The sequence below is a fragment of the Mercenaria mercenaria genome, unplaced genomic scaffold, assembly GCF_021730395.1.
Source record: "Mercenaria mercenaria strain notata unplaced genomic scaffold, MADL_Memer_1 contig_3275, whole genome shotgun sequence".
Lineage (NCBI taxonomy): Eukaryota > Metazoa > Mollusca > Bivalvia > Venerida > Veneridae > Mercenaria > Mercenaria mercenaria.
In genome coordinates, this window is record NW_026461398.1 from 32,025 (window position 1) to 54,855 (window position 22,831).

Genomic DNA, 22,831 nt, shown 5'->3' on the forward strand with positions numbered 1-22,831 from the left:
GCTTCATTTTCAGCATAATTGTTATTATTGATATTTCTCACGGTGAAATCGAAATAACCGACGCGCCTTCAATACGTTAGCGGCACACCCTCAAAGGATGCATAAATCTGAATTTCATTTTACTCTGAACTTTCTCATCCGGCTTAGGGATAGCCACCGCAGCAACAAGATAACTCAGTTCTTGGGGACTCCCTGTACCTTTTGTTTAGCGCTACTGGCGTGCAGCTAAACTGAATATGATTAACGGTTATGTTATACTCGTTAAATACATCGTACTCAGCATCAAGGCGTCAATTTAAATTATGTGATGTTTTTGAAATGATACGTAACTTTCATTTGGCTGTATTTTAGCATTAAAACCTCTGTCATTCGAGTTTTAGATCAGTACAGAATCGTAATCATTTTTAAAAAATTGTGAGGAAACATTTTATGCAAACTGTGTCAGTCTAGTCTTTTAATCTGGTCATGTTTTTTTATTTTATTCTGGCATATGTTACTTAAGTTAAGTGTAGGAGTCTGGCCCTTCAGGATCACTGATTTCGATTCATTTAGATTTGAAGATTGAATACTGCTTAAGCCGGTGCTAGGGGGCGTGGGCAGTGTTGCATTTTCCTTTACTGCTCATGAACAAACTCAAACCGAGTCTGCAATTTTCACTTTTTGCCTTGTTCTCGGTGCTTCCGAGGGATTTACTTTACAGATTTTATTGATATTACCTGTTCAATGCCAAGTACCTTTCTGTGATATCATCATACATATATAACTGTTAAAGTTATGTCCTGTGTAAATCTAATCTAACATGTGCAATACTTGATTAATTAATTTGCCTTTCCAATGTCATATGATTAATTCAAAGGTCCACCTCGATGGAAATAAAAAAAGTTTTATGCTGTCTTTTTGTGTTATCCTGGGTATTGACCATATGTCAACTACAATTGCATTTTAATGTTCACGTTTATTATGTTGATTTTTTATGATTTATAATCTATTTTATCAGAATAAACTCTAACTGTATACATGTGTATGATATATAACTTATATCTACTGTCTGTTTATACATTTAGTTTTCAATCCTGATAGGGTAGTTTAATTACTCCTTAAATAGGTGTATATAAATTTAAAAACAGTACACGCATAAGGTAATTTAAACGCAAAGAAGATAGAAGGAAAATTATGAATTTAAAACACAATTGCCTTTTTGTTGTTTTGATTTTGCTTTCCTGTGTGAAAACAGCAGGGTCCGTTAAGAATAACAGCAAATTTACATTCAAGATTAAACAGGATTTTACAGAAACGGTCTTTCCTCAATTTCGGAAATACGATTTAAGTTTGCTGTTCAAGGTAGGTCATTTCTTATAATATTGCATATCAAGCTTGAATCAATAAGTGAGTTTTGCCTTGCCTATTATCTTTTTTTTTTATTAAGTCAAATAGGAAAGCTGAGTCTGACATAGTGGTATCATTGTTGCCGAGTCTTTGCAGCATTTCATAAAAGTAGCGCGCTGCCTTTAGTAACAATAACTACTGGCAGCATGAAAACTAAAAATATTCCCGAGAATTTAGTATTTGATAAAATTATACATATTGCTCTTAAAGTATGCGCTTTTGTCTCACACATTATATGATAAAATTGAAACAAACTTATGGGGTGCCATTCGTCTATTTATTCACTGTTTTATTACTATTGATATCACAAGTTCCGTTTTTATATCATTACATCATGTACTGATATCATAAATTCATTTCACGATATCATTTAACGTTAAATAAGTCCTACAACGATACTTTTATATACTAAAGACTTAAGTCAATCAATCGAATCAAGAATATTATAAAATTGTATACATACTGAGATATACTGAACTGATTTACGAATATTATAAAATGTAATTTGTAGAATATCTTTACATTGAATAAAGGATATGACAAAAATGATCTTCATATTTAGAGATACATATTCGAATCTTCTAATTTGTGATGTCATTAAAGTATTTCATGGCATCTTTGAATCAATCTAGGATACAAGGATTTTACAAAACACGTTTATGATAATTTGTAAAATAATTAAATAAATTATAGTTCAAGATATAACAAGATATATTTACTTGTATTATATCACAAAATGAATTAAAGATATCACAAAATGAATTAAGGTTATAAAAAATGTAGGAATAAATAGTTATACGGTTTCCCATACAAACCCGTTTTATATTGTATTCATTATAAATCGAATATCAACTTTAATTTTGATGCGGGCAAAAATTAATAAGATTAGATCATGGGGGTTCTTGATACTAAAGACCAAGTATAACCCTGAAATCATGATTTGGTAACTTTAAAGCACGTTGTATACAATTTTGTAACATTTATTACTTGATTTCAATGCTGTTTTTTTATACAAATATTCCTACATGTCAGAAATACAATAATTAGATTATTGGAAAAACTTATCTGATTTTGGAAAAGTTATCAAATATATGCATATGGTAGGACTTACAAGAAGTTAAAGTGCATCGAAATGAAGACAGATCCACTGTGTAAGGTGAAATGAAGAAATTAAATGATGTGTGCAACATCCTACACATTACATAAATAAATAAAATCGGTAAAAAGATCAATTGAAAAACATGAATCATAAACTAGTAAACAGATAATTGTATTTTACCAAATTTATAAAGCGGAAGAATGAATGTTTTGAACCGGTGTTATATTATAAGTCGCTTGCTATGAATACATTTGGTGCAATAAGTTGATCTCTATCACCTTTCCTTTTGTCAAACAGTCAATCATTTGTGTATATCGATGATACATTCAAAATAATTTAAAGCTTATGATTTATATTTTAGATATAAAGTTGGAAAAGGGTACACATAATTATTTATGATATTGTCTAAAAGAGATATTCATTTCTAGTCGACATAATTATTGTAAAACGTTGTGAAAGAATGCATAGTTCAATAAGTTAAAGATCCCTTTTCAGTTTAGGGTTTACGTGTAAAATTGACACATCTATTCAACAGAACGTGCATTTTTATATGCGCGTTATGAATTGTGTAACAGAAAAGCTTCTAAATTCAGTACTGTTGTTAAAAACAAGTTATGTTTCTGTTTAAACACAAATTAGAACTTAAACTTTTGTTCATATTGTAGAAATATCCTGATATCTTTTAAAGGTAAATATAAGACTACAGATCATATTGAAACGATAAGAAACATTTAACTTAATGCCTTTAATAAAACATATATTTATAACAGTGATCTAATTATATGTAATAAATCTTTTTAATACAAACTATAGAGGTAGTAAAAGAAATATGTCATAAAAATTGCTAAAATTTGATGACCACATTTAATTAAGATTTTCTTCTGTATGTAGACTCTACAGGAAAATAAATCTTAAGTTTTATACATGTATTTATATCAAATGTTTCTCTTCCTGTGAAGTTTTAAGTTTGTGGCATGAAAAAGTGCGTATTTTTACATTCATATGAACTCTACTATTGAGGATGTTCATGGATTGTAGATGAAATGCATGCCTCCGTCCACATCCTCCAGCCGCGAGTTAATCAGAATAAGAACAGTCACTATGTCCTGTGAGCTAGTTAATTCTACATAAGAATTTGAACGAAGATGCTAGAAAATCCAACGTAGGAGTCATAATGTCATACGTTCGATTACGTAAGTCATTAGAATGAGTTTGTATGTCATAGGTAGGGGTAAGTATGTCATAGATAGCTTACGCTTAGCTTTAAACTGGTCATAACTGAGTCATTCAATGGTTTTCATGTACAGAAATGTGTGTCTGAAACAATTTGTCTCATCACTGTATTGTTAAGGTCTTTCTAGATTTTAAAAAAGAGACTAGCACTAGTAGGAGCGTAATATTTAGAAACTTTAAACATCTGAACAAATAAGAGTTTTCCAGTGACGTTAGTACAATAAACTGTGATTCACAGAATATCAACACGTTTGCGAATAAGTCTGAGTCGGAAATAGAAGATGTTTTGACTAAGCACGCTCCTCTAAAAAAGAAAACTATAATTCAGAGGACACCCAAACCATGGTTCAATGAAACTTTGCAACACTAAAAACAACAAGTTAGAAAGTCTGAGCGTACATGGAGGCGTTACGGTATAACATATCAAAATGAGTAGTATAAAGCAGAATGAAACGAATACAATTTTGAAACCAAACGTAGAGAGAGAAACAAATGCACTTAGTGAAAAGATAGAGAACGCTAGAGGTGATTCCAGGACTCTGCATGGATTAGTTTCTAAACTAACAGGTACTAAAACCCATTGCTTCAAGGAGAGTCAAATAAATCATTGGCCAAAACTTTGGATGACTTATTAATGGCAAAAAAAAAATCTCAAAGATACGTACATCCCTAAGTGAATACCAAAATTTGAAACCCGAGTAAGGGATGTATGAAATTAGTCAAATTTGCTGAATTGGCTGAAGATAAAGTGAAAAAGACATCAGTGAATTGAATACTACGTCTTCAGAGGTAGATATTTTGCAACACGTATTCTGGAATCAGGTGTAGACGAACTTTTGCTTAGTAGCACTAAATTTGTGAATATCTCAATACAAGAATGTGTTTTCCCTGTGAAATACAAACTAGCAGTTGTTAGACCTCTGCTAAAAAAAATCAGGTCTTGGACTAAAGTTTTCCAATTATCGTCCTGTGGGTAATTTATCATTTCAATCAAAATTTATTGAGACAGCTGTTCTTTACAGATAAAACAAACATGTGAATCAAAACAGTCTTTTGTACTGTGGCCCAGAGGTGAAATCCGCAACATTTTATTTATATTGTGGCCACAACTTAGTAAATCGTGGCCATATTTTAGTAATCGTGGCCTCAACTTAGTAAATCGTGGCCACAATTTAGTAATTTGGGGCCACAACTTAATAAGTTGTGGCCACAACTTTGAAAATTGTGGCCAAAACTTAGTAAATAATTGCCTCAAATTGTGGCCTCAACTTATCTAATTGTGGCCACAACTTATTAAATTGTGGCCACAACTTAGTACATTGTGGCCTGAACTTAGTAAATCGTGTCATCAACTTACTAAATCGTGGCCACGATTTAGTAACTTGTGGCCACAACTTTGTAAATTGTGGCCACACTTTATTAAGTTGTGGCCACAATATAATTCGTGACCACGATATTAGACAATCGAAACGTAAAAAAAGATGGATAGACGGACGGACGGATGAATAAATTGGATGGTACAGGTCTACGTACCTATCTACTTCCGTCCGTCTATCTATCTTCCATTTTTGTCTCACACTTTGCAGTGATGTACACATTTTTGTGCGTCCATTTCGTATGGTTGCTGATTTCTGCCATTTTGCGTTATCTCCCCGCGAAAACACGAGATTTAGCAAGTTAAAATGCTGGGACGCTGGCTGAAAACTATCTATTTAGTGGGATCGCGGAGCGAAAACATGATAATTACCGGAATCGCGGGGCGAGAATTAGTAACTGGGATGATGAACACGATAATTAGCGCTGCTTAAACGTAGTGTTCTCGAACCGCGCCCCGACATCCAGTTAACAAATCTCACCCCGCGATCTTGCTAATTATCATGTTTTCGCTCCTCGTCCTCGCTAAATAGCGAGTTATCGCCCCGAACCCCCGCCATTTTAACTTGTAAATTTTACGTGTGTGTCACAGGCTGAGAAAAATGTGCAGCCAGACCGGGCCTCGAACCCGGGGCCTCAGAATACCGTTCCGATGCTCTACCGACTGAGCTACCCGGCCGCCTACACATTTTCTCCCCGTTTAAATATTCAAGTTCTATACCGTGACATATTTCCCCACCATTTTGAAATTCGTCCTCGAATTTCAGCGGGTACTTTATATATAAGCAATTACAGGCGTCGGAGACTAACCAGTGTAATGCCGTCACGGTCCCACGTTGGGCGCCAAATGTCACAGGGTGAGAAAAATGTGCAGCCAGACCGGGACTCGAACCCGGGGCCTCAGAATACCGTTCCGATGCTCTACCGACTGAGCTACCCGGCCGCCTACACATTTTCTCCCCGTTTAAATATTCAAGTTCTATACCGTGACATATTTCCCCACCATTTTGAAATTCGTCCTCGAATTTCAGCGGGTACTTTATATATAAGCAATTACAGGCGTCGGAGACTAACCAATGTAATGCCGTCACGGTCCCATGTTGGGCGCCACTGTCGCCGGGCTACTCAGTGGCAGTGATAACAACTGGGTCGACAGATTTTTAGTATATTGTCATGGACAGATACGCTCCTGTAAAACAGGATATAAACAAAACAATATAAATACAATGTCAAAATAGGGGTTTAACAATACACATTCATGTCAAAAGCAATGCATGACAAACAATACATATTCAAGTTTCAAAAACATGATTACCTGTAGATATATTTATATATAACTACATAACTGGATATTTAATGTTCAGCACAAATCGGCTTGTTTACATTTCAAAGTATGGCGGATATCAATAGATCGAATGTGATTGGTTAATAACTCGTGCGGGGAAAATAGATATGTTAGATGGTGTAAGGGAAGCAAATATTGGTAAATTACTGATACGGCCTACGACTACAAATACAACTACTCTGCCTACGGTATGTAAATTGGTGTTCAGATTTACTCTATGACATGTGCTGACAAATAATTAAGAAGGTTGGTACGTAGGTACCATCTAATCGATCTATCCGTCCGTCCGTCTATCCATCTATGTATTGTTTCGACTGGCTAATATAAGTCGTGGTCACGAGTTATTATATTGTGGTCAATTTACAAAGTAGTGGCCACGATGTACTAACTTGAGGCCACGATTTACTAAGTTGAGGCCACAAGTTACTAAGTTGTGGCCACAATGTAAATAAAGTGTTGCGGATGTCACCTCTGTGTTACCGTACTTTTGCCTAAGAACCAGTCTGCATATAGGAAATACCACTCCTGTGAATCTGCGCTACGTCGGTTGGTCAATGATTTTCTAATTGGTATTAGGAAAAACGAAGTCACGGCCCATATTGCGATTGACATAAGTGCGATATTTGATACTGTCGACCATGACATTCTTCTAGATGTCCTAAAAGCACAGTATGGCGTCTGTGATACAGTTCTTCAATGGGTAGACTCCTTTTTAAGGCCTCGTACTTGTAAGATTAATATCAACAATGTATATTCAACAGACCGCCGTCTTGAATGCAGTGTTTTTCCTGTAAAATACAAAAAAAAACTGTTGTTTGACCTTTGCTTAAAAAGCAGGTCTTTGACTAGAGCTTTCCAATTATCGTCTTTCAAGTAACTTATCAGTTGTGTGAAAATATACTGAGAGAGCTTTTTTACAGATTTAACAAACATGTAAATCAAAGTCTTTTGCCTAAGAACCAATCTGCATATAGGAAATTTCACTCCTGTGAATCTGCGCTGCTTTGGCATTTTTTTTGCAATTGACTTAAGTGTGGCATATAACACTGTCGGCCACCAAATTCTGCAAGTGTCCTAAACTCATAGTATGGTGTCTGTGAAACAGCTCTTCAATGGGTGGACTCCTAGTTAAGGCTTCGTACTTGTAAAGTTAATGTCAACAGAGTATGTATGAGACCGATAACTTAAATGCAGTGTGAAATGTACTGTGCTTAACAGAACTGCTAATAGAATATGTTCCTAATTGACAAGGTTTGAGATCGTCAGAAAATTCTAAATGTCGTTATGTTGTTCCATATAACGAACGCAAAACATTTAATGAAGTTTCTGTACTATTTGTCAAAATTGTGGAATGAACTGCCGTTTGCATAACGCAAAAGTAATCACTTGATATATTCAAAACAAAAATCTTAACATACAGTAATTTAGAGACTTCATGGCATTGTTTTGAATCATTTGATAATTGTTTTTCCGCATACCAGACGGGGATTTCCCCGTATTTTTACCGGTGCTGGAAATATCCATCTTACACCACGGGGTTTAAGATGACTTTCGCGCTGTAAATGACGTGTAGCGAACTACATATATTATGTAGAAGATTCATGCAGAATTTTATATTTTATTTAAAATAAAAGAAATAAAAATCCCATACCTTAACATTTCCTCTTTGTTCCTGAAAGTATATTTCTCGACTCAAAAAATAAAAGTTATTTTATCAAAAATTCACAGCGTTACGCTGTATCTGATGAAACAAAACCGGAATTAAACCTTGTTATTTGTCTTTGAAACGTCATGACGCCATTCCTGTTTACGGTCTTTGATTTCCCGCGCTTTCTTTAAATTTTAATTTTATTATTAGTTCTTGAAAATAGTATGCAAGAAAAAGATTCTATCACTAGTTGTAGGTGCAGTTGGTAATATCTAGCTCTCGGGTAATTGTTAACGCGGTAACTCGGCAGGAGCATCATTACCGCCTAACCAGTTACCCTCGACGCCGGAAATTCCAATCTACCTACAACCAGAAAAAAAATAGAATCTTATAATATGCGGTAACAGCTGATGTTAGATTTTAATTTTATGTTGTTTTTTTTTTGTTTTTTTTTTTGTTTTTTTTTTTTTGTTTGTTTTTTTTTGCATTTCATCACTCATATTTTAAATTTTATTGAATTAAATGTAAAACGCCATCGACTATGTCATTGTGTATAAATAATTGTACATAGGAATTACTTTAAAGTCTCTTTGCTGGCACTGGGACGCGTCCATATCAATAGTAAAGATTTATCTAAATATGTTTTTGTACTTTAAACATGTGATACAGTAACAAATCTATAAAACTAAAATTCTACTTATAAGAATGATAATACATGATATTGTTCCGTTATTTTCTCGTATAACGTGAATTATTTTCCTATGTTGGTCCATTGAGTAAAGTTGCAAAAGCAGTTATTTATTTTGCAGCGCAGCATTTTTGTTTATACAAAATCACATATGATATAACACTTCTCAATATTATTCAAACAACAGTCCATTACATCAACAAAAGCAGAACGAACATCTTTTCCATAAATCTTTTATAACAATAGTTATTTCAATCCACGCATCCCCTCTACACCCCCCACACACGCATACCACCTCCACCACCACCACCAAAGAATAATCTAAGCTTTTATACCCTTGCGCTTGCGCATTAGGGTAGTGTGCAAAATGTTATAGGATGATGTGTTAAATATTTGCACAGCGCAACCTTTAGGCGGCACGACTTTTGCGCGGCGCAACATTTACAACAAAACTTTAACGCAATCTCTGCGCATTTATGAGCAGCGCGACCTTTGCGCAACATCTGTTCAAAAGAAATATGAACAAAATTTGCAAACAATACATGACATCAGATAACAAAAATAAATCTCTTGAATTGTATCTTAACAGGGCACATTAAACAGAATATATTTTTTACTTATTATTCAGTTTCCATTACTTGCCGAACTTCGTATAAACATATACACACACCAGCATACAAAACATAATTTAAATAATGTTCTACATGCTGAAAACACATTCAAGAAAGCAAAGTAACTACTCACAGTTGCGCCAACGCTTACTTTTTTCATGTTGAGGACAGAGTGTAGTGGATTCGTTACGCTGTAAACAAATGGCCATAATCAATGTACTGACAAAAAAGTCTTGATAATAAAATTAATATCTTACAAACTGAACTATCCATATCTGTCATATTGATTGATATATTAGGAAAAATTATGTTCTTTTCGGCAAACAGTTTTATTCATATCTTAACGATGGTTTTCTGCTAGAATTGCTTGGTTCGGGCATGTTCTTTCCATGCTTAAGATACCTGGCACTTTGCATTGCACCCTTCAAATTTATCAGTTTAAAATGATCTGATGTTATTGGTACAATTTCAATGATCACTAATGTACAAAATGAACATAACCCTCAAAAGTTTTATATCAAATTGATGTGTTCAAATAAATTGTGAGAAACCATCTGTAACACATTTCCAGATAACGCCGACGACGTATATATTTGAGTACACAGGTGATGGAGACGGTTCTAGTGTATTCCAGACAGTGTTACATCATTTCAGAGATGAGGTAACTAATTTGCTTTGTCTCATTTTATCTCGTACCCTATGTTTTTTAAATGATGGTAATATGTGTATCTTTAATCGAGTCGTTGGTTGCTGTTTTCTGGCATTGAAATTTGTTTTATTTCGTGTTATGTCTTCTGCTAAGGCATTAAGAACATATTTTGGTTGATAAGATTTTATATACTCAAACGCAAAAGAAAGTGTGCACTTTTTAAATCTGAATCTTCTCAGTTCTAAAAGAGGTATCCGTCTACAATGTGCAACATACTTTGCTCAAAGCATGTACTATTGATCTTCCTTCAGTTTAACGATAAAAACTGGGTGGAGTCAAGATAAGTAGCGATAGTGTACGTTTGCACGATTTGCACGTGCTGCCCGTAGAACATGTACATGTCTACAAAAACGTGTTTTTTTCAGTTTTCTGATACCTTTGGTGAAAACAAAAACACATTAGATTTCAAATCTATGCTGTAATGAAATGCATCGACTAAGTGAAACTCAGCGAATTGAAACATTAACAATGCTTCAACGGGGTGACAACGTTATTTACGTCAGCAGAACGTTTGGGTGCCAAAGTAATGTCATAATTCTTTTGCACCAGGAGTTTTAGTAAATTCTAGTTGCTGTACGCCATAGATTCAGCAGACCTCGGGTGACAACCGCTACTCAAGAATGAAATGAAATTGCTCGTGACGTCATTCTATTGTTACGTTAGGCATAAGCGGTGCCATATCAATGCTAAGTAGAGGTTGTCATACACGATATTTAAACAGAATAATGTTTGAGGAACAGGCAGTCTTTTATCATCTGACAAGAAAGAGATTTACAACAACTTCCGTTTTTGATCCCTGTTGGCTTTGACTAGCCAAGAATCCCATTAAATGTCAAAATTTTGAAAATAATCGAAACACATTATGTTGTCGTATTTTCGCCCCGCCGACACGACAACACGAAAACACGACAAATTCATTTTAAGACATCTCTTGTAAAATGTAGAGTTATTCTGAAGCCAGTGGCAACGGGTTTTAGAAGCATTTTTCTTTCTATTCAAAATTTATTTAAATTCCTTAAATCTGCATTAGTAGATTAGAGATTATAAAACAATACAATAATCTGTCAAATGTCAGTTATTGTTTTAAGCATAAAAAGTGTATGTATTACTGACCCAGTTACAGAAACATTTTATTCGTCGAGTTTTCGTGTTGTCGTGGTTTCGCCCCACCGACACGACAACACGAAAACACGACAAATTCATTTTTAGACATCTCTTGTAAAATGTAGAGTTATTCTGAAGCCAGTGGCAACGGGTTTTAGAAGCATTTTTCTTTCTATTCAAAATTTATTTAAATTCCTTAAATCTGCATTAGTAGATTAGAGATTATAAAACAATACAATAATCTGTCAAATGTCAGTTATTGTTTTAAGCATAAAAAGTGTATGTATTACTGACCCAGTTACAGAAACATTTTATTGGGATGCGGGGAGCGGCAACAGTTAAAAAAAGAAGGCGGCATCGCCGAGCCGAGTGGGGTAGGTGGGCCAGGGCGTGTCTGCCTTTAAATGTTTGAAATAAATATATAAAATCTTGGCTTCTGTTGCAAATTTTGAGGTACGGTTAATCCCCTCCTGACAGTGGAGTCAAAGGGTCTTTCCCTGAGACCGCCATTATATATATATATATATATATATTTCAAACATTTAAAGGCAGATACGCCCTGACCCACCTATCATGAGGGTTTAACCCTTTTGTACCTAATCCCATTCGGCTTGCCGGTGCCGTCTTTATTCTTTAACTGTTGCCGCTCCCCGCACCCAAATAAAATATTTCTGGAACCTGGTCAGTTATTAATACACATCGTATTACTTATTTTATTAGAGATGTCTGAAAAGAATTTGTCGTGTTTTCGAAAATACGACAACACGAAAACTCGACAAATAATGTATTTGTCGTGTTTTCGTGTCGGTGGGGCGTAAACACGACAACACGACAAATTAACACGACAACACGAAAACACGACAAATTACCTAATTTGTCGAGTTTTCGCTTTGTCGTGTTTTCGCCCCGCCGGCACGAAAACACGGCAAATAAAGGGCGCCGACACGAAAAATTTATACCAGCCAACACGAAAACTCGGCAGATAAATCTGTCGTGTCGGTGCCCTTTAAACGTCGAGTTTTCGCGTAAAATTTGTCATAATTTCGTGTTTCCACACCGCCAACACGATAACACGAAAACTCGACAAACTCGTCGTGTTTTCGCCCCGCCAACACGCCAACACGAAATGGCAGAAATCAGCCACCATAGCCTTCAGTTAACGTAACGTGATTCACCTGATGGGAATACCATTAAAATTACGCTGTCCTAAAAATTTGAGTATTAACTATGCATATATACTAATTAAACGGAAGTGCTTTTAATGGCAATTAGCAAAACTAAACTAATATTTACAATAGGATGTAGCCAATATAGCCTTATAAGTGCTAGTAATAACCTAACGTACGTCGATACCGTGTTATTATAATTGTTTAAAATATATCTTGACACAACAGAGTAATCGCTATTCTGCAGATAATATAAAGATAATACGTACTGATTGACCGATGGATAACTGTCTGCATAAAAATACTTATAAGAGAGCCCTACGTTTTATTATATTCATTACAGAGCTACGTACAGAAGAGCATTAGTGCCAGGTGCGTTTTATTTATTATCCGTAATTTCGAGATACTTACTCGAAATTCCGAGATATTTAACACGAAATTTCAAGATATCTGTCACGAAATTATTTCGAGATACTAACTTGAAATTTCGAGTTAATAAGTCGATGTAACCCGAAATTTCGAGTTAATAACATGAAATGTCGACTTCGTATCTTGCTCTTTTATCCGCAAAATTTCAACGTCTGTCTGTCAAAGGCCAAATATGTAACATCTGTCTACACATCCATATATTGTACCCAAAAAGTAGCGACTTGAACATATACTACCATACATCAATATATGACTTACTCCATATCTTATAGAGCTATTCCAGATTTCAAACTGTATCCAGGATATATACCTTCATTTACATGTATAGTATGTTAAGGTATTAAAGGCTCGAAGTAGGTCGAAAATTTATCAGATATTGTCACAATAGTGAAATATTCTAAGTTTGAATACTTCCTGGTCGCCTTCTATGACCTCTCCACAAAATCTAGATCTATCCAGGTACCCAGTCTTGTTCAGACTCATTACTACACGTTCATGTAGGGTATGTCCATATTTCCTTGCCATATGGGCTCAAACTAGGTCGAAAACCTTCCAGACTGAAACATGGTTTAAATGGTGATATTTTTTATGAGCAAACGCTGCCCGGTCATCTTAATCACATGACCCTGTTCGGCTACCCGATGGTTACACTAGGTACCTAATCTTGGCCAGACCTATACATTAACCTAAACTATTGTGCATGTAGTTAGAAACTCGAAATTTCGAGTTAAGATATAACATACATCCGACACTAATGCTCTTCCGTATATGTTAAGATAAATAGAAACAAAAATATGCCATTTTCCCTAACATCTTTCGCTAAACAACGTCGAGTAATGGACAAAATGTTACGTTATATCAAAATTACAACTTACAAGGCGGTCATGTTTCATTTCAGTGTCAGTATTCTTGACTTTATTGCTTACTATTTTCTCAGGTAAATGAAAGTAGAACGGTTATATCTACGAAATTTAGACGGCAAACTTTTCTTTAGACTTCAGTTACTTTTAGGTAATGCGCTGATACATGCCATCTACGACGCTAACGATTTGATGCTGCGCTCCTGGAGGCTAAATGTATTCCTGAAACATTAAGGCTTCAGGCTATGTTGGGCAGCTAGACCTGTATTTTATAAAAGAAACTTTTGTTTTTAATAAAATCAGTGCCATAGAGAAGTCTATTTACTTCCACTAATGTACTGTTTTTCGGATGTTAGATAGTTGAAGCAGAACCTGTTCGTGTTTACAACAACACTTTAAGACCAGAAAAATCTATGTTCGGGGATCGAGAAAAAAGGAGTTACGGAGAAACGGTAGGTAAAAGAAACTTTTGTAAAAAGCGAATTACTTAACTATACTTTCAAGCGCTTTAAAAGCGTCTCATCAAAATATGGCATTAATTCATTCTTACAACTTCTATTCAAGTATTTTATTGTTCTATATCATTATACATTAAATCTGAACAGTTATCATAATGGTTGTTTCTTAATTGATACTTCATGCATGACCGTTGTAACATGTGCACGTATAGCTCTTGCTGTGATTCTCGTGAAGTGATGCGCTTCTAAATGAATTGACAAAAAATTAAGTTCTTTATTATTATCTTCTTTAATGTAAGAATACATTCTGGTACGAATAATATAGCTAAATATTCCAGACAAACCTCGTTTGCAGTCACTATTATGGGATGGATATACCTAAAGCCTGGTCAAGTGGTTATACTGGCAAAGGAGTTATATTTGGAATAACTGATGTCGGCATCAACACAGATCTTTTAGATTTGAAGCAAAACACAGTACGAATAGTCTGATGAGTCGTAAATATTTATAAAAATAAAGACTAATACCTTCTATAGTTTTGACATCTTTCTGTTGCTTTTGTAGACTGCTGGACATTCTTTCTTGTTTTATGCTTACAATTGTGTTGTTTGTGCCGTGTGGCGGCCGTAAAAAGTCTCCTAGTATATTCAATCAATATTGTTGTGTAGTGTACGAGTGTTGTTCGTATATGTCTTTGGGGAGGCTGCGTTTTTGAAGACGTGGCTTTTCTGTTGAATATTCTTTCTTGTTTACATACTTAGATTATGATTCTTTACGCGTCGGTAACTACGAATTACAAATCGTTCCGCTTCCTGTTTTAATCAGTCTCCTACATAATTCAAAAGTCATATTTGCCTTGAATAAACTTGACAAATTGTATTTCTTTCCAGAATTTTCAGTTTGTAATTAAGATAAGTTTTAATAATTTTAATAACTATCGATAGAATGATAATAGGTAAGAAATGACGAATTTATAAGTTTACCTTTAATAGATACCTTTGTCTTACTTTCTGTTCAGATTGAAGACTTATGCCACAACTTTATAAATAATTCTAAAGACGTTGCTCCGGACGTTTTACATAACATGCGGTCTGAATCAAACCATGCTACAGAGTGGGTATAATTGCATTGTTCTGCTATCTTTGAATTAAAGTAAATGTCTGTGTTTCGAACGTTTTAATAAAACAGGAGTATTAACTAAAGAATAACAGTATACTGTCTTTGGATGTAAATCTTATCAGGCAACTAAGGCTATTTGGTCTGCAAGGGTGAAGTTTACCGAAATTAAGCATACATCAAGAATGCATATTAAGTATATTGTCTCAAATGTATTTAATCTTTCAAATCATCGGTGAATATAAACATTGTGATGTCATGTTGTAAGTAACACAATGACGTCATACCATTAATGTATGTTCAATAAAACCTCATTTTTGAATGGAATTGATGTAAAACTAGTCCCATAATATGGGCGGACATGTTTTTATCATGTCATTTACGTGATAAATAATCACATAATAGGCAAGTTGTTGCTCAATAAGAACTATTCCAGTTCTATTGGAAGATCATTTGAAAGTATAGAATTTAATCATGCAGAATACAGCCAATTCTGTATTAACCATCTAGTCAAATGAATGGCATAGTGTGTCTGCTTATTGAAGGTGGCTGCTTAAGTCACACAGTAATTAGAATAAACTTTTAATTCGGAAGGTCAGCTGACTGGCTGTTTAAGACAAGTAGCTACTTTAAAGCAGATTCGTTATAATTTAGTCTGTTCAAGACAGGAACTGAAATATGATATAAAACATTATGCTCTGTACCATCCATGCGGACCTTGAATCGTTATATCAAATATAACTTAACTACAGTAAATACAAGTAGTTTTTACCTTTGTAAAGGTATCATCATACATGTTTTTCTGTTATTATAGGTAAAGAATGATCCATACTTAATGGATCCGTTATATTTCCATGTTTATCAATGTATAATTTTGTAGTCATGGCAACAGAGTTGCAAGCATTGTAGCAGCTACAAAGGGAAATAATCTGTGCAGTGCTGGGATAGCTCACGACACAAAGTTTGCAGGTGAAGCAAAAGTCTTTTATATTGGAAAATTAAGCCTATTTTAAAGTAAAGTCACACAAACAATATCGAAAAAAGTTATATACACAAAAAACTTAATATGCATATATAAAGAGGTAGTAAATGACTTCACGGACTTTAATCATTTCTGTGTAATAGTATTAACTTTTGTCTGTGTAGAAATATTGGACTAGAACTATTACCGCGAGCTTTATCTATAAATATATAAAATATCAAAACTTCAATACACTAGAAAGTAAAATAATCAAGCACGTTGGAAGTTATAACTGGAAGTAGTTTACAGTTGATATTCTACCTTATTTCGGAGCGAAATTTAGAAGTAAATGGTATCCAGCATTGAAAACAAATTTGAAAAATGTATGCTCTGATATTACTAGGAGTACCATTGGTAAAATATTATTGTAATTAACAATCAAAATTACCGCGACCTCCTCAATAATACCCTGTGGCATCCGTCTCGCAGGTGCCCGTGACGTAGGTAATTACCAAGACATCGGTATTTTAAACACTGTTCTAAATTCATCGATATATTGTTTAAAATCTTTAGCCATATATCGCCACGAATAAAATAAACAATCGCTTATAAACTGACAGGTCGTAAAAAATAAAAGAAATGACATCTTTTCTATTTCAGTGAAATTATTCAGATAATTATTTAAATGCACATGCACCATTTTGTGAACAAAGCAATACAGTCGACATTGTACATGCAATAATCTGTATCGATTTATCTGTTAACCGACTGTTTGAAGTACCACCCGAAAGTGTTTGCTGTATAAATCATCCGATTTTTTCATTACGCGACAAAAAAAACGAATTTTTGAACAATATTTATGGTTCTGTGCACATGGAATGAATAACAGCAGTTCAGCATATTACTACTAAACGGCATATGGTGTTTTCTTTTTACAGCGTTGAAAATTTATCAAGTGATATCGTTCGAAGGTATTGTAGAACTTCATCCAAAGCATTGGACTGAATCTGACATCACATCGAAAGCTTTGACTCACAGATTAGATAAAATTGATATATTTGTGAATGCTTGGACATCAACAAACACTTTCGACCCCTTGGATCTAGGTACAAGAGAATCATTAGCGTATGGAGCTGGATCGGTTCGTAACTAAACTAATCTTTGTCTCTAATGTTGATTTCATTTAGAAAACTTTTTGATAATTGACGTCATATACGTTTTACAATGACAGCATGAATTAATCATAGAAAATTATGACTATCATTGTTGAGTTTATCTTAATAGCAGTTCATGATTATTAAAAGATTTATTAGTAAAATACGAAGCTACAATGCCGTTTTCTTAAGCTACATAATATGCTTTTTACAGCCGAACTGTTGCATTGATTATACCTTGCTTGTACCTCTATGAATTTGTGCCACATTGAGATGCACATCTCTATTTATATCATTTTAAAGGCTTAAACTTTCCTTTGGTATGGCTTACACATAATTCCGATCATCCAGGGCCGTCGCCGGCTTCGAAAAAGTGGTCCGGCCATGGGACGTCGAAGGTGTCCCGCGAGTGCCGGAGGCAGGAGAAGGGGGAGAGCTGGATAGGGGGGTCTCCCCCTCTCGTAAGCGGGGTTTGGGGGGTCTCCTCCGAGAAAATTTTAAGATTTGGGATGCCCGTTAGTGCGTTTTCCTTGCATCTTGAAAGCATTTTTCATTAAGATTTTCAGTCAATTTTATAACAGTTTTCAAGGATATCTATATATTCGACATTTACCCAATGAATGTTGATGTATTTCACCTCTGAGTGTCAGCCAATACAAAAGAAAACACCTATTTCGACCTCTCTGTGAGTCTCATCAGGCGGTGGCATTAATAATGAAGGCTTTATCAAGATTCGAACTTGACAACTTGCCGTCTATGTGAGCAATCATACACACATGACAATAAGTGAGGTCATTAGTTTCATCGTAATGCAACCACGATCTACTGGTGAACCACGAAGACTGAAAACTTCTGTTTACCGGATTTTTCTGACCAAAGGTGCGTTTCGGAAATTTAAATGTCTTAGGTTGATTTGGAATTTCAGGTATGTCCATTTTGCAGCAATACGTTAAGCAACAAGTTAAGCATACGGTTTCAGAATATAGAGTAGATAGAAACGAAGTTTATATTATTTTATAGTTGAGATGTACGTCGGCATTTTATTTGATTTAAAGCAATTATTTAAGATTATTCAAAATAATTAGAAGAAATTAGCTTTCGGTTAGTTTTGTTTTATTATACCATGAAAGACACAATTCTTTCCAATTTTTTTTAAACATACGACTATTTTTTTCCATCAAAGCAATTATTATAGATTATAAAAAAAATCGCCCTTTAGATCACACCGGATTAAAGATATATCAGATAAGCGTTTAGTTATAATTAATCCAATCAAGCAGGGTCGATACTTTCGACACGAAGTGTGTCGAAGTTTTCACATCCCGCGGGCAATCATGACAGATACCGCTCGTTGCGGATAATTAGCAAAGCAATATTTCGGCACTTGCTGGACACCCTTCGGACTGTAAGAAATCTTCATATAAAAGCGTCAGACCGATTGGCCACACTTATTGAAAACTGAAAAGTTTAAAAACAAGATCAATTTTAAAGAAAATGAACGTGGCTCAACTGTAACATACATATGTATACATTTATGTTGACCCTGTATGCGAAGTTCCGTTTAATGGATGCGTCCTTAGATGGTGGTTTTTCCCACTCGACGTTTGTCCCTATCAAGGGCTATTCAATGAAAGTAGTATCAAAATCTCATTCATTAAGTGTTCAGCATAATTACAGGTTGAATAGGAATCCGTCTTGTATTCTGATTTTACAGGGCCGCAATGGACTAGGCGCCATATATACGTTTCCAGCAGGACCTGTGGGTAACGGGTTATCTAATACAAACAACACAATTACTGTGAACAGTATCGGTATACAGGGTATCATACCAGATGACGCGCAGATTGACGCAAGCGTTCTTACCTCCGGCCTTTGGCAGGGAAACAATTTGACAGCATCAGATATGGTGAGCTCTGAAACAGTGTATGACAATAATTATAGCTTACAAGCTTTGTTTCGGGAAATATGCACGAGTTCTGCAGCGGAAATATTAACTGACTTTAAGCAATGATATCCCGCTAAGAACGAGTTACAAAGTTAAAACTCTTTTTATTACATAAACGTATCGCATGAATAATATGAATTCGTTCAATGTCCTGAATAAAATTGAGAACAAAATTGACTTAAAAAAAAAATAAAAAGCAACGACACATATAAAAAAAGACGTCGCACACCCAATTTGAAATTCAAAGGTCAATATAAAACCACAGGGAATACAAATGAATATGTAGTTCTTCTCAAAAGCATTCCTTACACAAAGAATACATATATTTTCTTATGTTTGCCTGAAGGGAATGTTAACCATTTTCAATACTTACTGAATTGGTGATTCAAAAAAGTACACCCAGTGCCACTGCCAAATGTGCACTGTCTATTTTATATATTTGATGCTATTTAATAGGTTACGACAACTCGCAACGACAGATGTATCACCAGCTTTAAAGGTGTTTCTGCAGCAGTAGCACAGGTTTCAGCAATAATTGGTTTGGGTCTCGAGGCAAAGTAAGTAGACTGTTAAATATTTGTATTTTGTGATTCTGAACATTCTTTGAAATTTAAAGAAATAACATTACCACAAATGAATGAAAATTGTAGTTTCCTTTTTTTATACAAATTTACTTAAAAGACAATGTTCTTATTGGAGAGGTCTCCATAGTGATGGCTTTCAAACTAGGAGGATTTAGACTAATCTACTAATTTTACGGCGTTAGATTTAACTTTGTAACGCAAATAACGGTGAGCCAGTCTAAAATGGCCAAATGCGCATGCGCACAAGTAAGTTTTAAAATCCTCTAAGACGAAAATAAGTGTTCGTTTAAAATAAAGAAATATAGTGTAATACTATTGTTAATGAATGTTAAAAACGGTTCAGTTATATGTACGAGGGATGTTCGAAATGAATTGCTTATTTCTATCTGGAGACTTGAAATTTCAAGTGAGCCCAAAAGGGCTCGTTTCATGCCCTCGAAGTACTCCCCTGGCTAGAAATGCAAAGTTTCAGCCGATGTATCCACTTCTTGAAGGCGTCACGGTACGCTGATTTGGGCACAGTAATAAGGTACTGATGAATGGCAGATCCAAGTGCCTGTCGGGACTGGTATTTCCGCCCAGCAAGGAATGATTTCAATTTCGGAAACAAAAAGAAATCACATGGGGCAAGATCTGGGGAATACGGGGGTGAGGCAAAACAGTTACTTTTTCTTTCTTCAAAAACGCCGTAACTATTGCGGAGGTATGAGCGGGGGCATTGTCATGTAGAAGACGGACATGTTTAAAACCTTGGCAGGGCGTCGTTTCTGATAATACTTTTTCAGTTTCTTCAGTACTACGTCTTTGTAGTACTTTCCGGTGATGCTTTTGCCCTTTTTCACCGGCACTTTTATTGCGACTCCTTCACCAGAGAAGAAGATTGCATACAAAACCTTCTTTGCACTCAGAGAACGTTTGGCAATTATTGGGCGTTTGCTGTGTTTAGTGGCCCAGATCTTATTGCTAGCCTTTCTGACGGGCTCAAAATAATGGACCCATGTTTCATCACCTGTGACGACATTGGCAAACTTTTTTTTGTCATATTTTGGAAACATTTGAAGCAGCTTTTTGGCCACTTTAACCCGTTGCCTCTTTTGCTCATCAGTCAACAGATGTGGCACCCATCTAGCAGAAATCTTTCTGACTTTCAAATGCTTCTTCAAAATAAGGTGAACCGTTGATAGTGATATGCCTACCTTTCGTGCAATATCACGAACTGTAAATCTGGCATCTCCTTCAATGATTTCCTTTATTTTGGAAACGATTTCTTTACGAGATGCAGATTTTGGCTACCTGATTTCGGTGCATTTTTGATGGACTCTACACCAGACTCAAATTTCTTTTTTCACCGCCGAACTGTGTCATAAGACACACAAGAAGGTCCATAAGCAGTAGAAAGTTCAGTCATCAGCTGCTTCAAAGAACAACCAAGTTTTGAGCGAGCTTTGATGTAAGCCCGTATTTCATCTTCTTGTCGACGTTTCTACCAACCATTTTTACTACAGTGGTCAATGATTGCGTGTATTCAAATGGCAAATTTTATGTCTTACACTTAGTCTAACATGTACATTTATACACCGTTGTGTAGGAATTGAATAACCCTATACAGGTAGGTATTGGTTTTTATCGTGCCCCTGGTGGATATCGAGCTAGAGGACAATAAGCAATTCATATCGAACACTCCTCGTATATATATACTATTCTTTGTCCGCAGTATTCAAAGATATGTATATGCATTGAATCACGTTAAAATATATTTCGTTCAATTAAATAAATTTATTGTTTAACTGGCGGTTCGTTTGCCCCGTTCGTTTGGGCCACGGAAGATCTGCCGGAATAAGAAGAGTTCTTCCACGATGTTCGATTGTGCGTCTTCTGTTTTCAGAAGATCTTCTGTGCCTTCCACCCGATAGTCGGAAGAGGTAGCAGAGTGATGTTAATCACGTGATCCTCTCCTATGTTTCTTTTTAAAAGAAGCCTACTTGTTTTATTGTCTTCGTATAAATGTATAATGTATCCATTACTAAAACACGGAACACGTTAAAATGGAAATATTTATGGAACAAGTTAAAGTATTAAGACTGATCAGATACTATATAAAAATATGGACATTAATGAAAACCGCTTTTCTTAAAGTAAAACAAATAACTTTTTATTAAAGGGGAAATGTGGAATGAGATTAGTTCAAATAACTTTAAGACTGTAAATTCGGAATGTGAAATATGAATTCAGCATACTATACTAAGAAAACAAGGAGCGATGTGAATGATATTGTTCTAATTATAGAAAAACATATCAGCGGAATTCCGGAATTCTCAAGAAAATGCATCAATAATAGATTTTATTTCACCTATATTTGCGAAACATCTTTAATTATATTAATATTTTGTAGGAATATTGCATGATAGTGAAATAAAAATATAAAATGGATATTCTGTTTCTTCTTGTGTGTTCCGAAATCGATTGTTTAGGTACTTTTTCTTGTTTAGTGCTGCGTAAATTTTGTTCTGTCCTTTAGATTGATCTGAACCGTCCCGTGTTGCTTCTTGTAGCGACTACCATGTTTAAGAGTGTTATTTTTGACGTTGATTTTTGAAAAAAATAATTCTTTATAAACAAACAAAAAGTGATCATTTGTAATATTAGATCGATGTTTAATTGAAATAGAAAGTATTCATTTCTTAGTAAAACATGAATCGCCTTAATAACAAACAAATGTTATAACCATTAGATACAAAAGCTATACAACGACCTTTTAGAAGCATACAATTATAACGCAATCAAGAAAACTATAAAAAGAGCAGATTCGGTTTGAGTGAGTCAGTTCGTAAGAGTTACTGAAATGTGCGACACCGCTCACACATCTTGCATCGACTAAAGCGTAATACTGAAAGGACTCCATGATCTCAATGTCCAAAAATACAAAATAGGTAATCAAGCAGCACTTCTAGGATAGTCGGA

General features: G+C 35.0%; 1 protein-coding gene across 2 annotated transcripts; it reads left to right on the forward strand.

Moving 5' to 3' along the window:
• Positions 1–1,067: 1,067 nt before the first annotated feature.
• On the forward strand, positions 1,068–21,900 carry LOC123555749 (neuroendocrine convertase 2-like). Of its 2 annotated transcripts, XM_053533972.1 has the most exons (10): positions 1,069–1,341; positions 9,956–10,045; positions 14,009–14,104; positions 14,449–14,586; positions 15,129–15,223; positions 16,107–16,195; positions 17,126–17,328; positions 19,056–19,247; positions 19,743–19,843; positions 21,756–21,890. In XM_053533972.1, exons 1-10 carry the CDS (start codon positions 1,174–1,176, stop codon positions 21,781–21,783), a joined length of 1,200 nt encoding a protein of 399 aa, XP_053389947.1. In that variant the 5' UTR covers positions 1,069–1,173; the 3' UTR covers positions 21,784–21,890. The 2 variants fall into 2 exon arrangements, with proteins under 2 accessions (XP_053389948.1, XP_053389947.1); XM_053533973.1 differs by lacking the exon at positions 9,956–10,045 and having other exon boundaries at positions 1,068–1,341; positions 21,756–21,900.
• The last annotated feature ends 931 nt before the right edge of the window (positions 21,901–22,831 follow it).

What these genes read in the sequence shown, in the direction of transcription:
- LOC123555749 (XM_053533972.1), top strand. Translation starts at nt 1,174, where the DNA reads ATGAATTTAAAACACAATTGCCTTTTTGTTGTTTTGATTTTGCTTTCC. An exon ending in ATTTAAGTTTGCTGTTCAAG is followed by an intron (nt 1,342 to 9,955) that starts GTAGGTCATTTC and finishes ACACATTTCCAG; the next exon opens with ATAACGCCGACGACGTATAT. An exon ending in TACATCATTTCAGAGATGAG is followed by an intron (nt 10,046 to 14,008) that starts GTAACTAATTTG and finishes TTCGGATGTTAG; the next exon opens with ATAGTTGAAGCAGAACCTGT.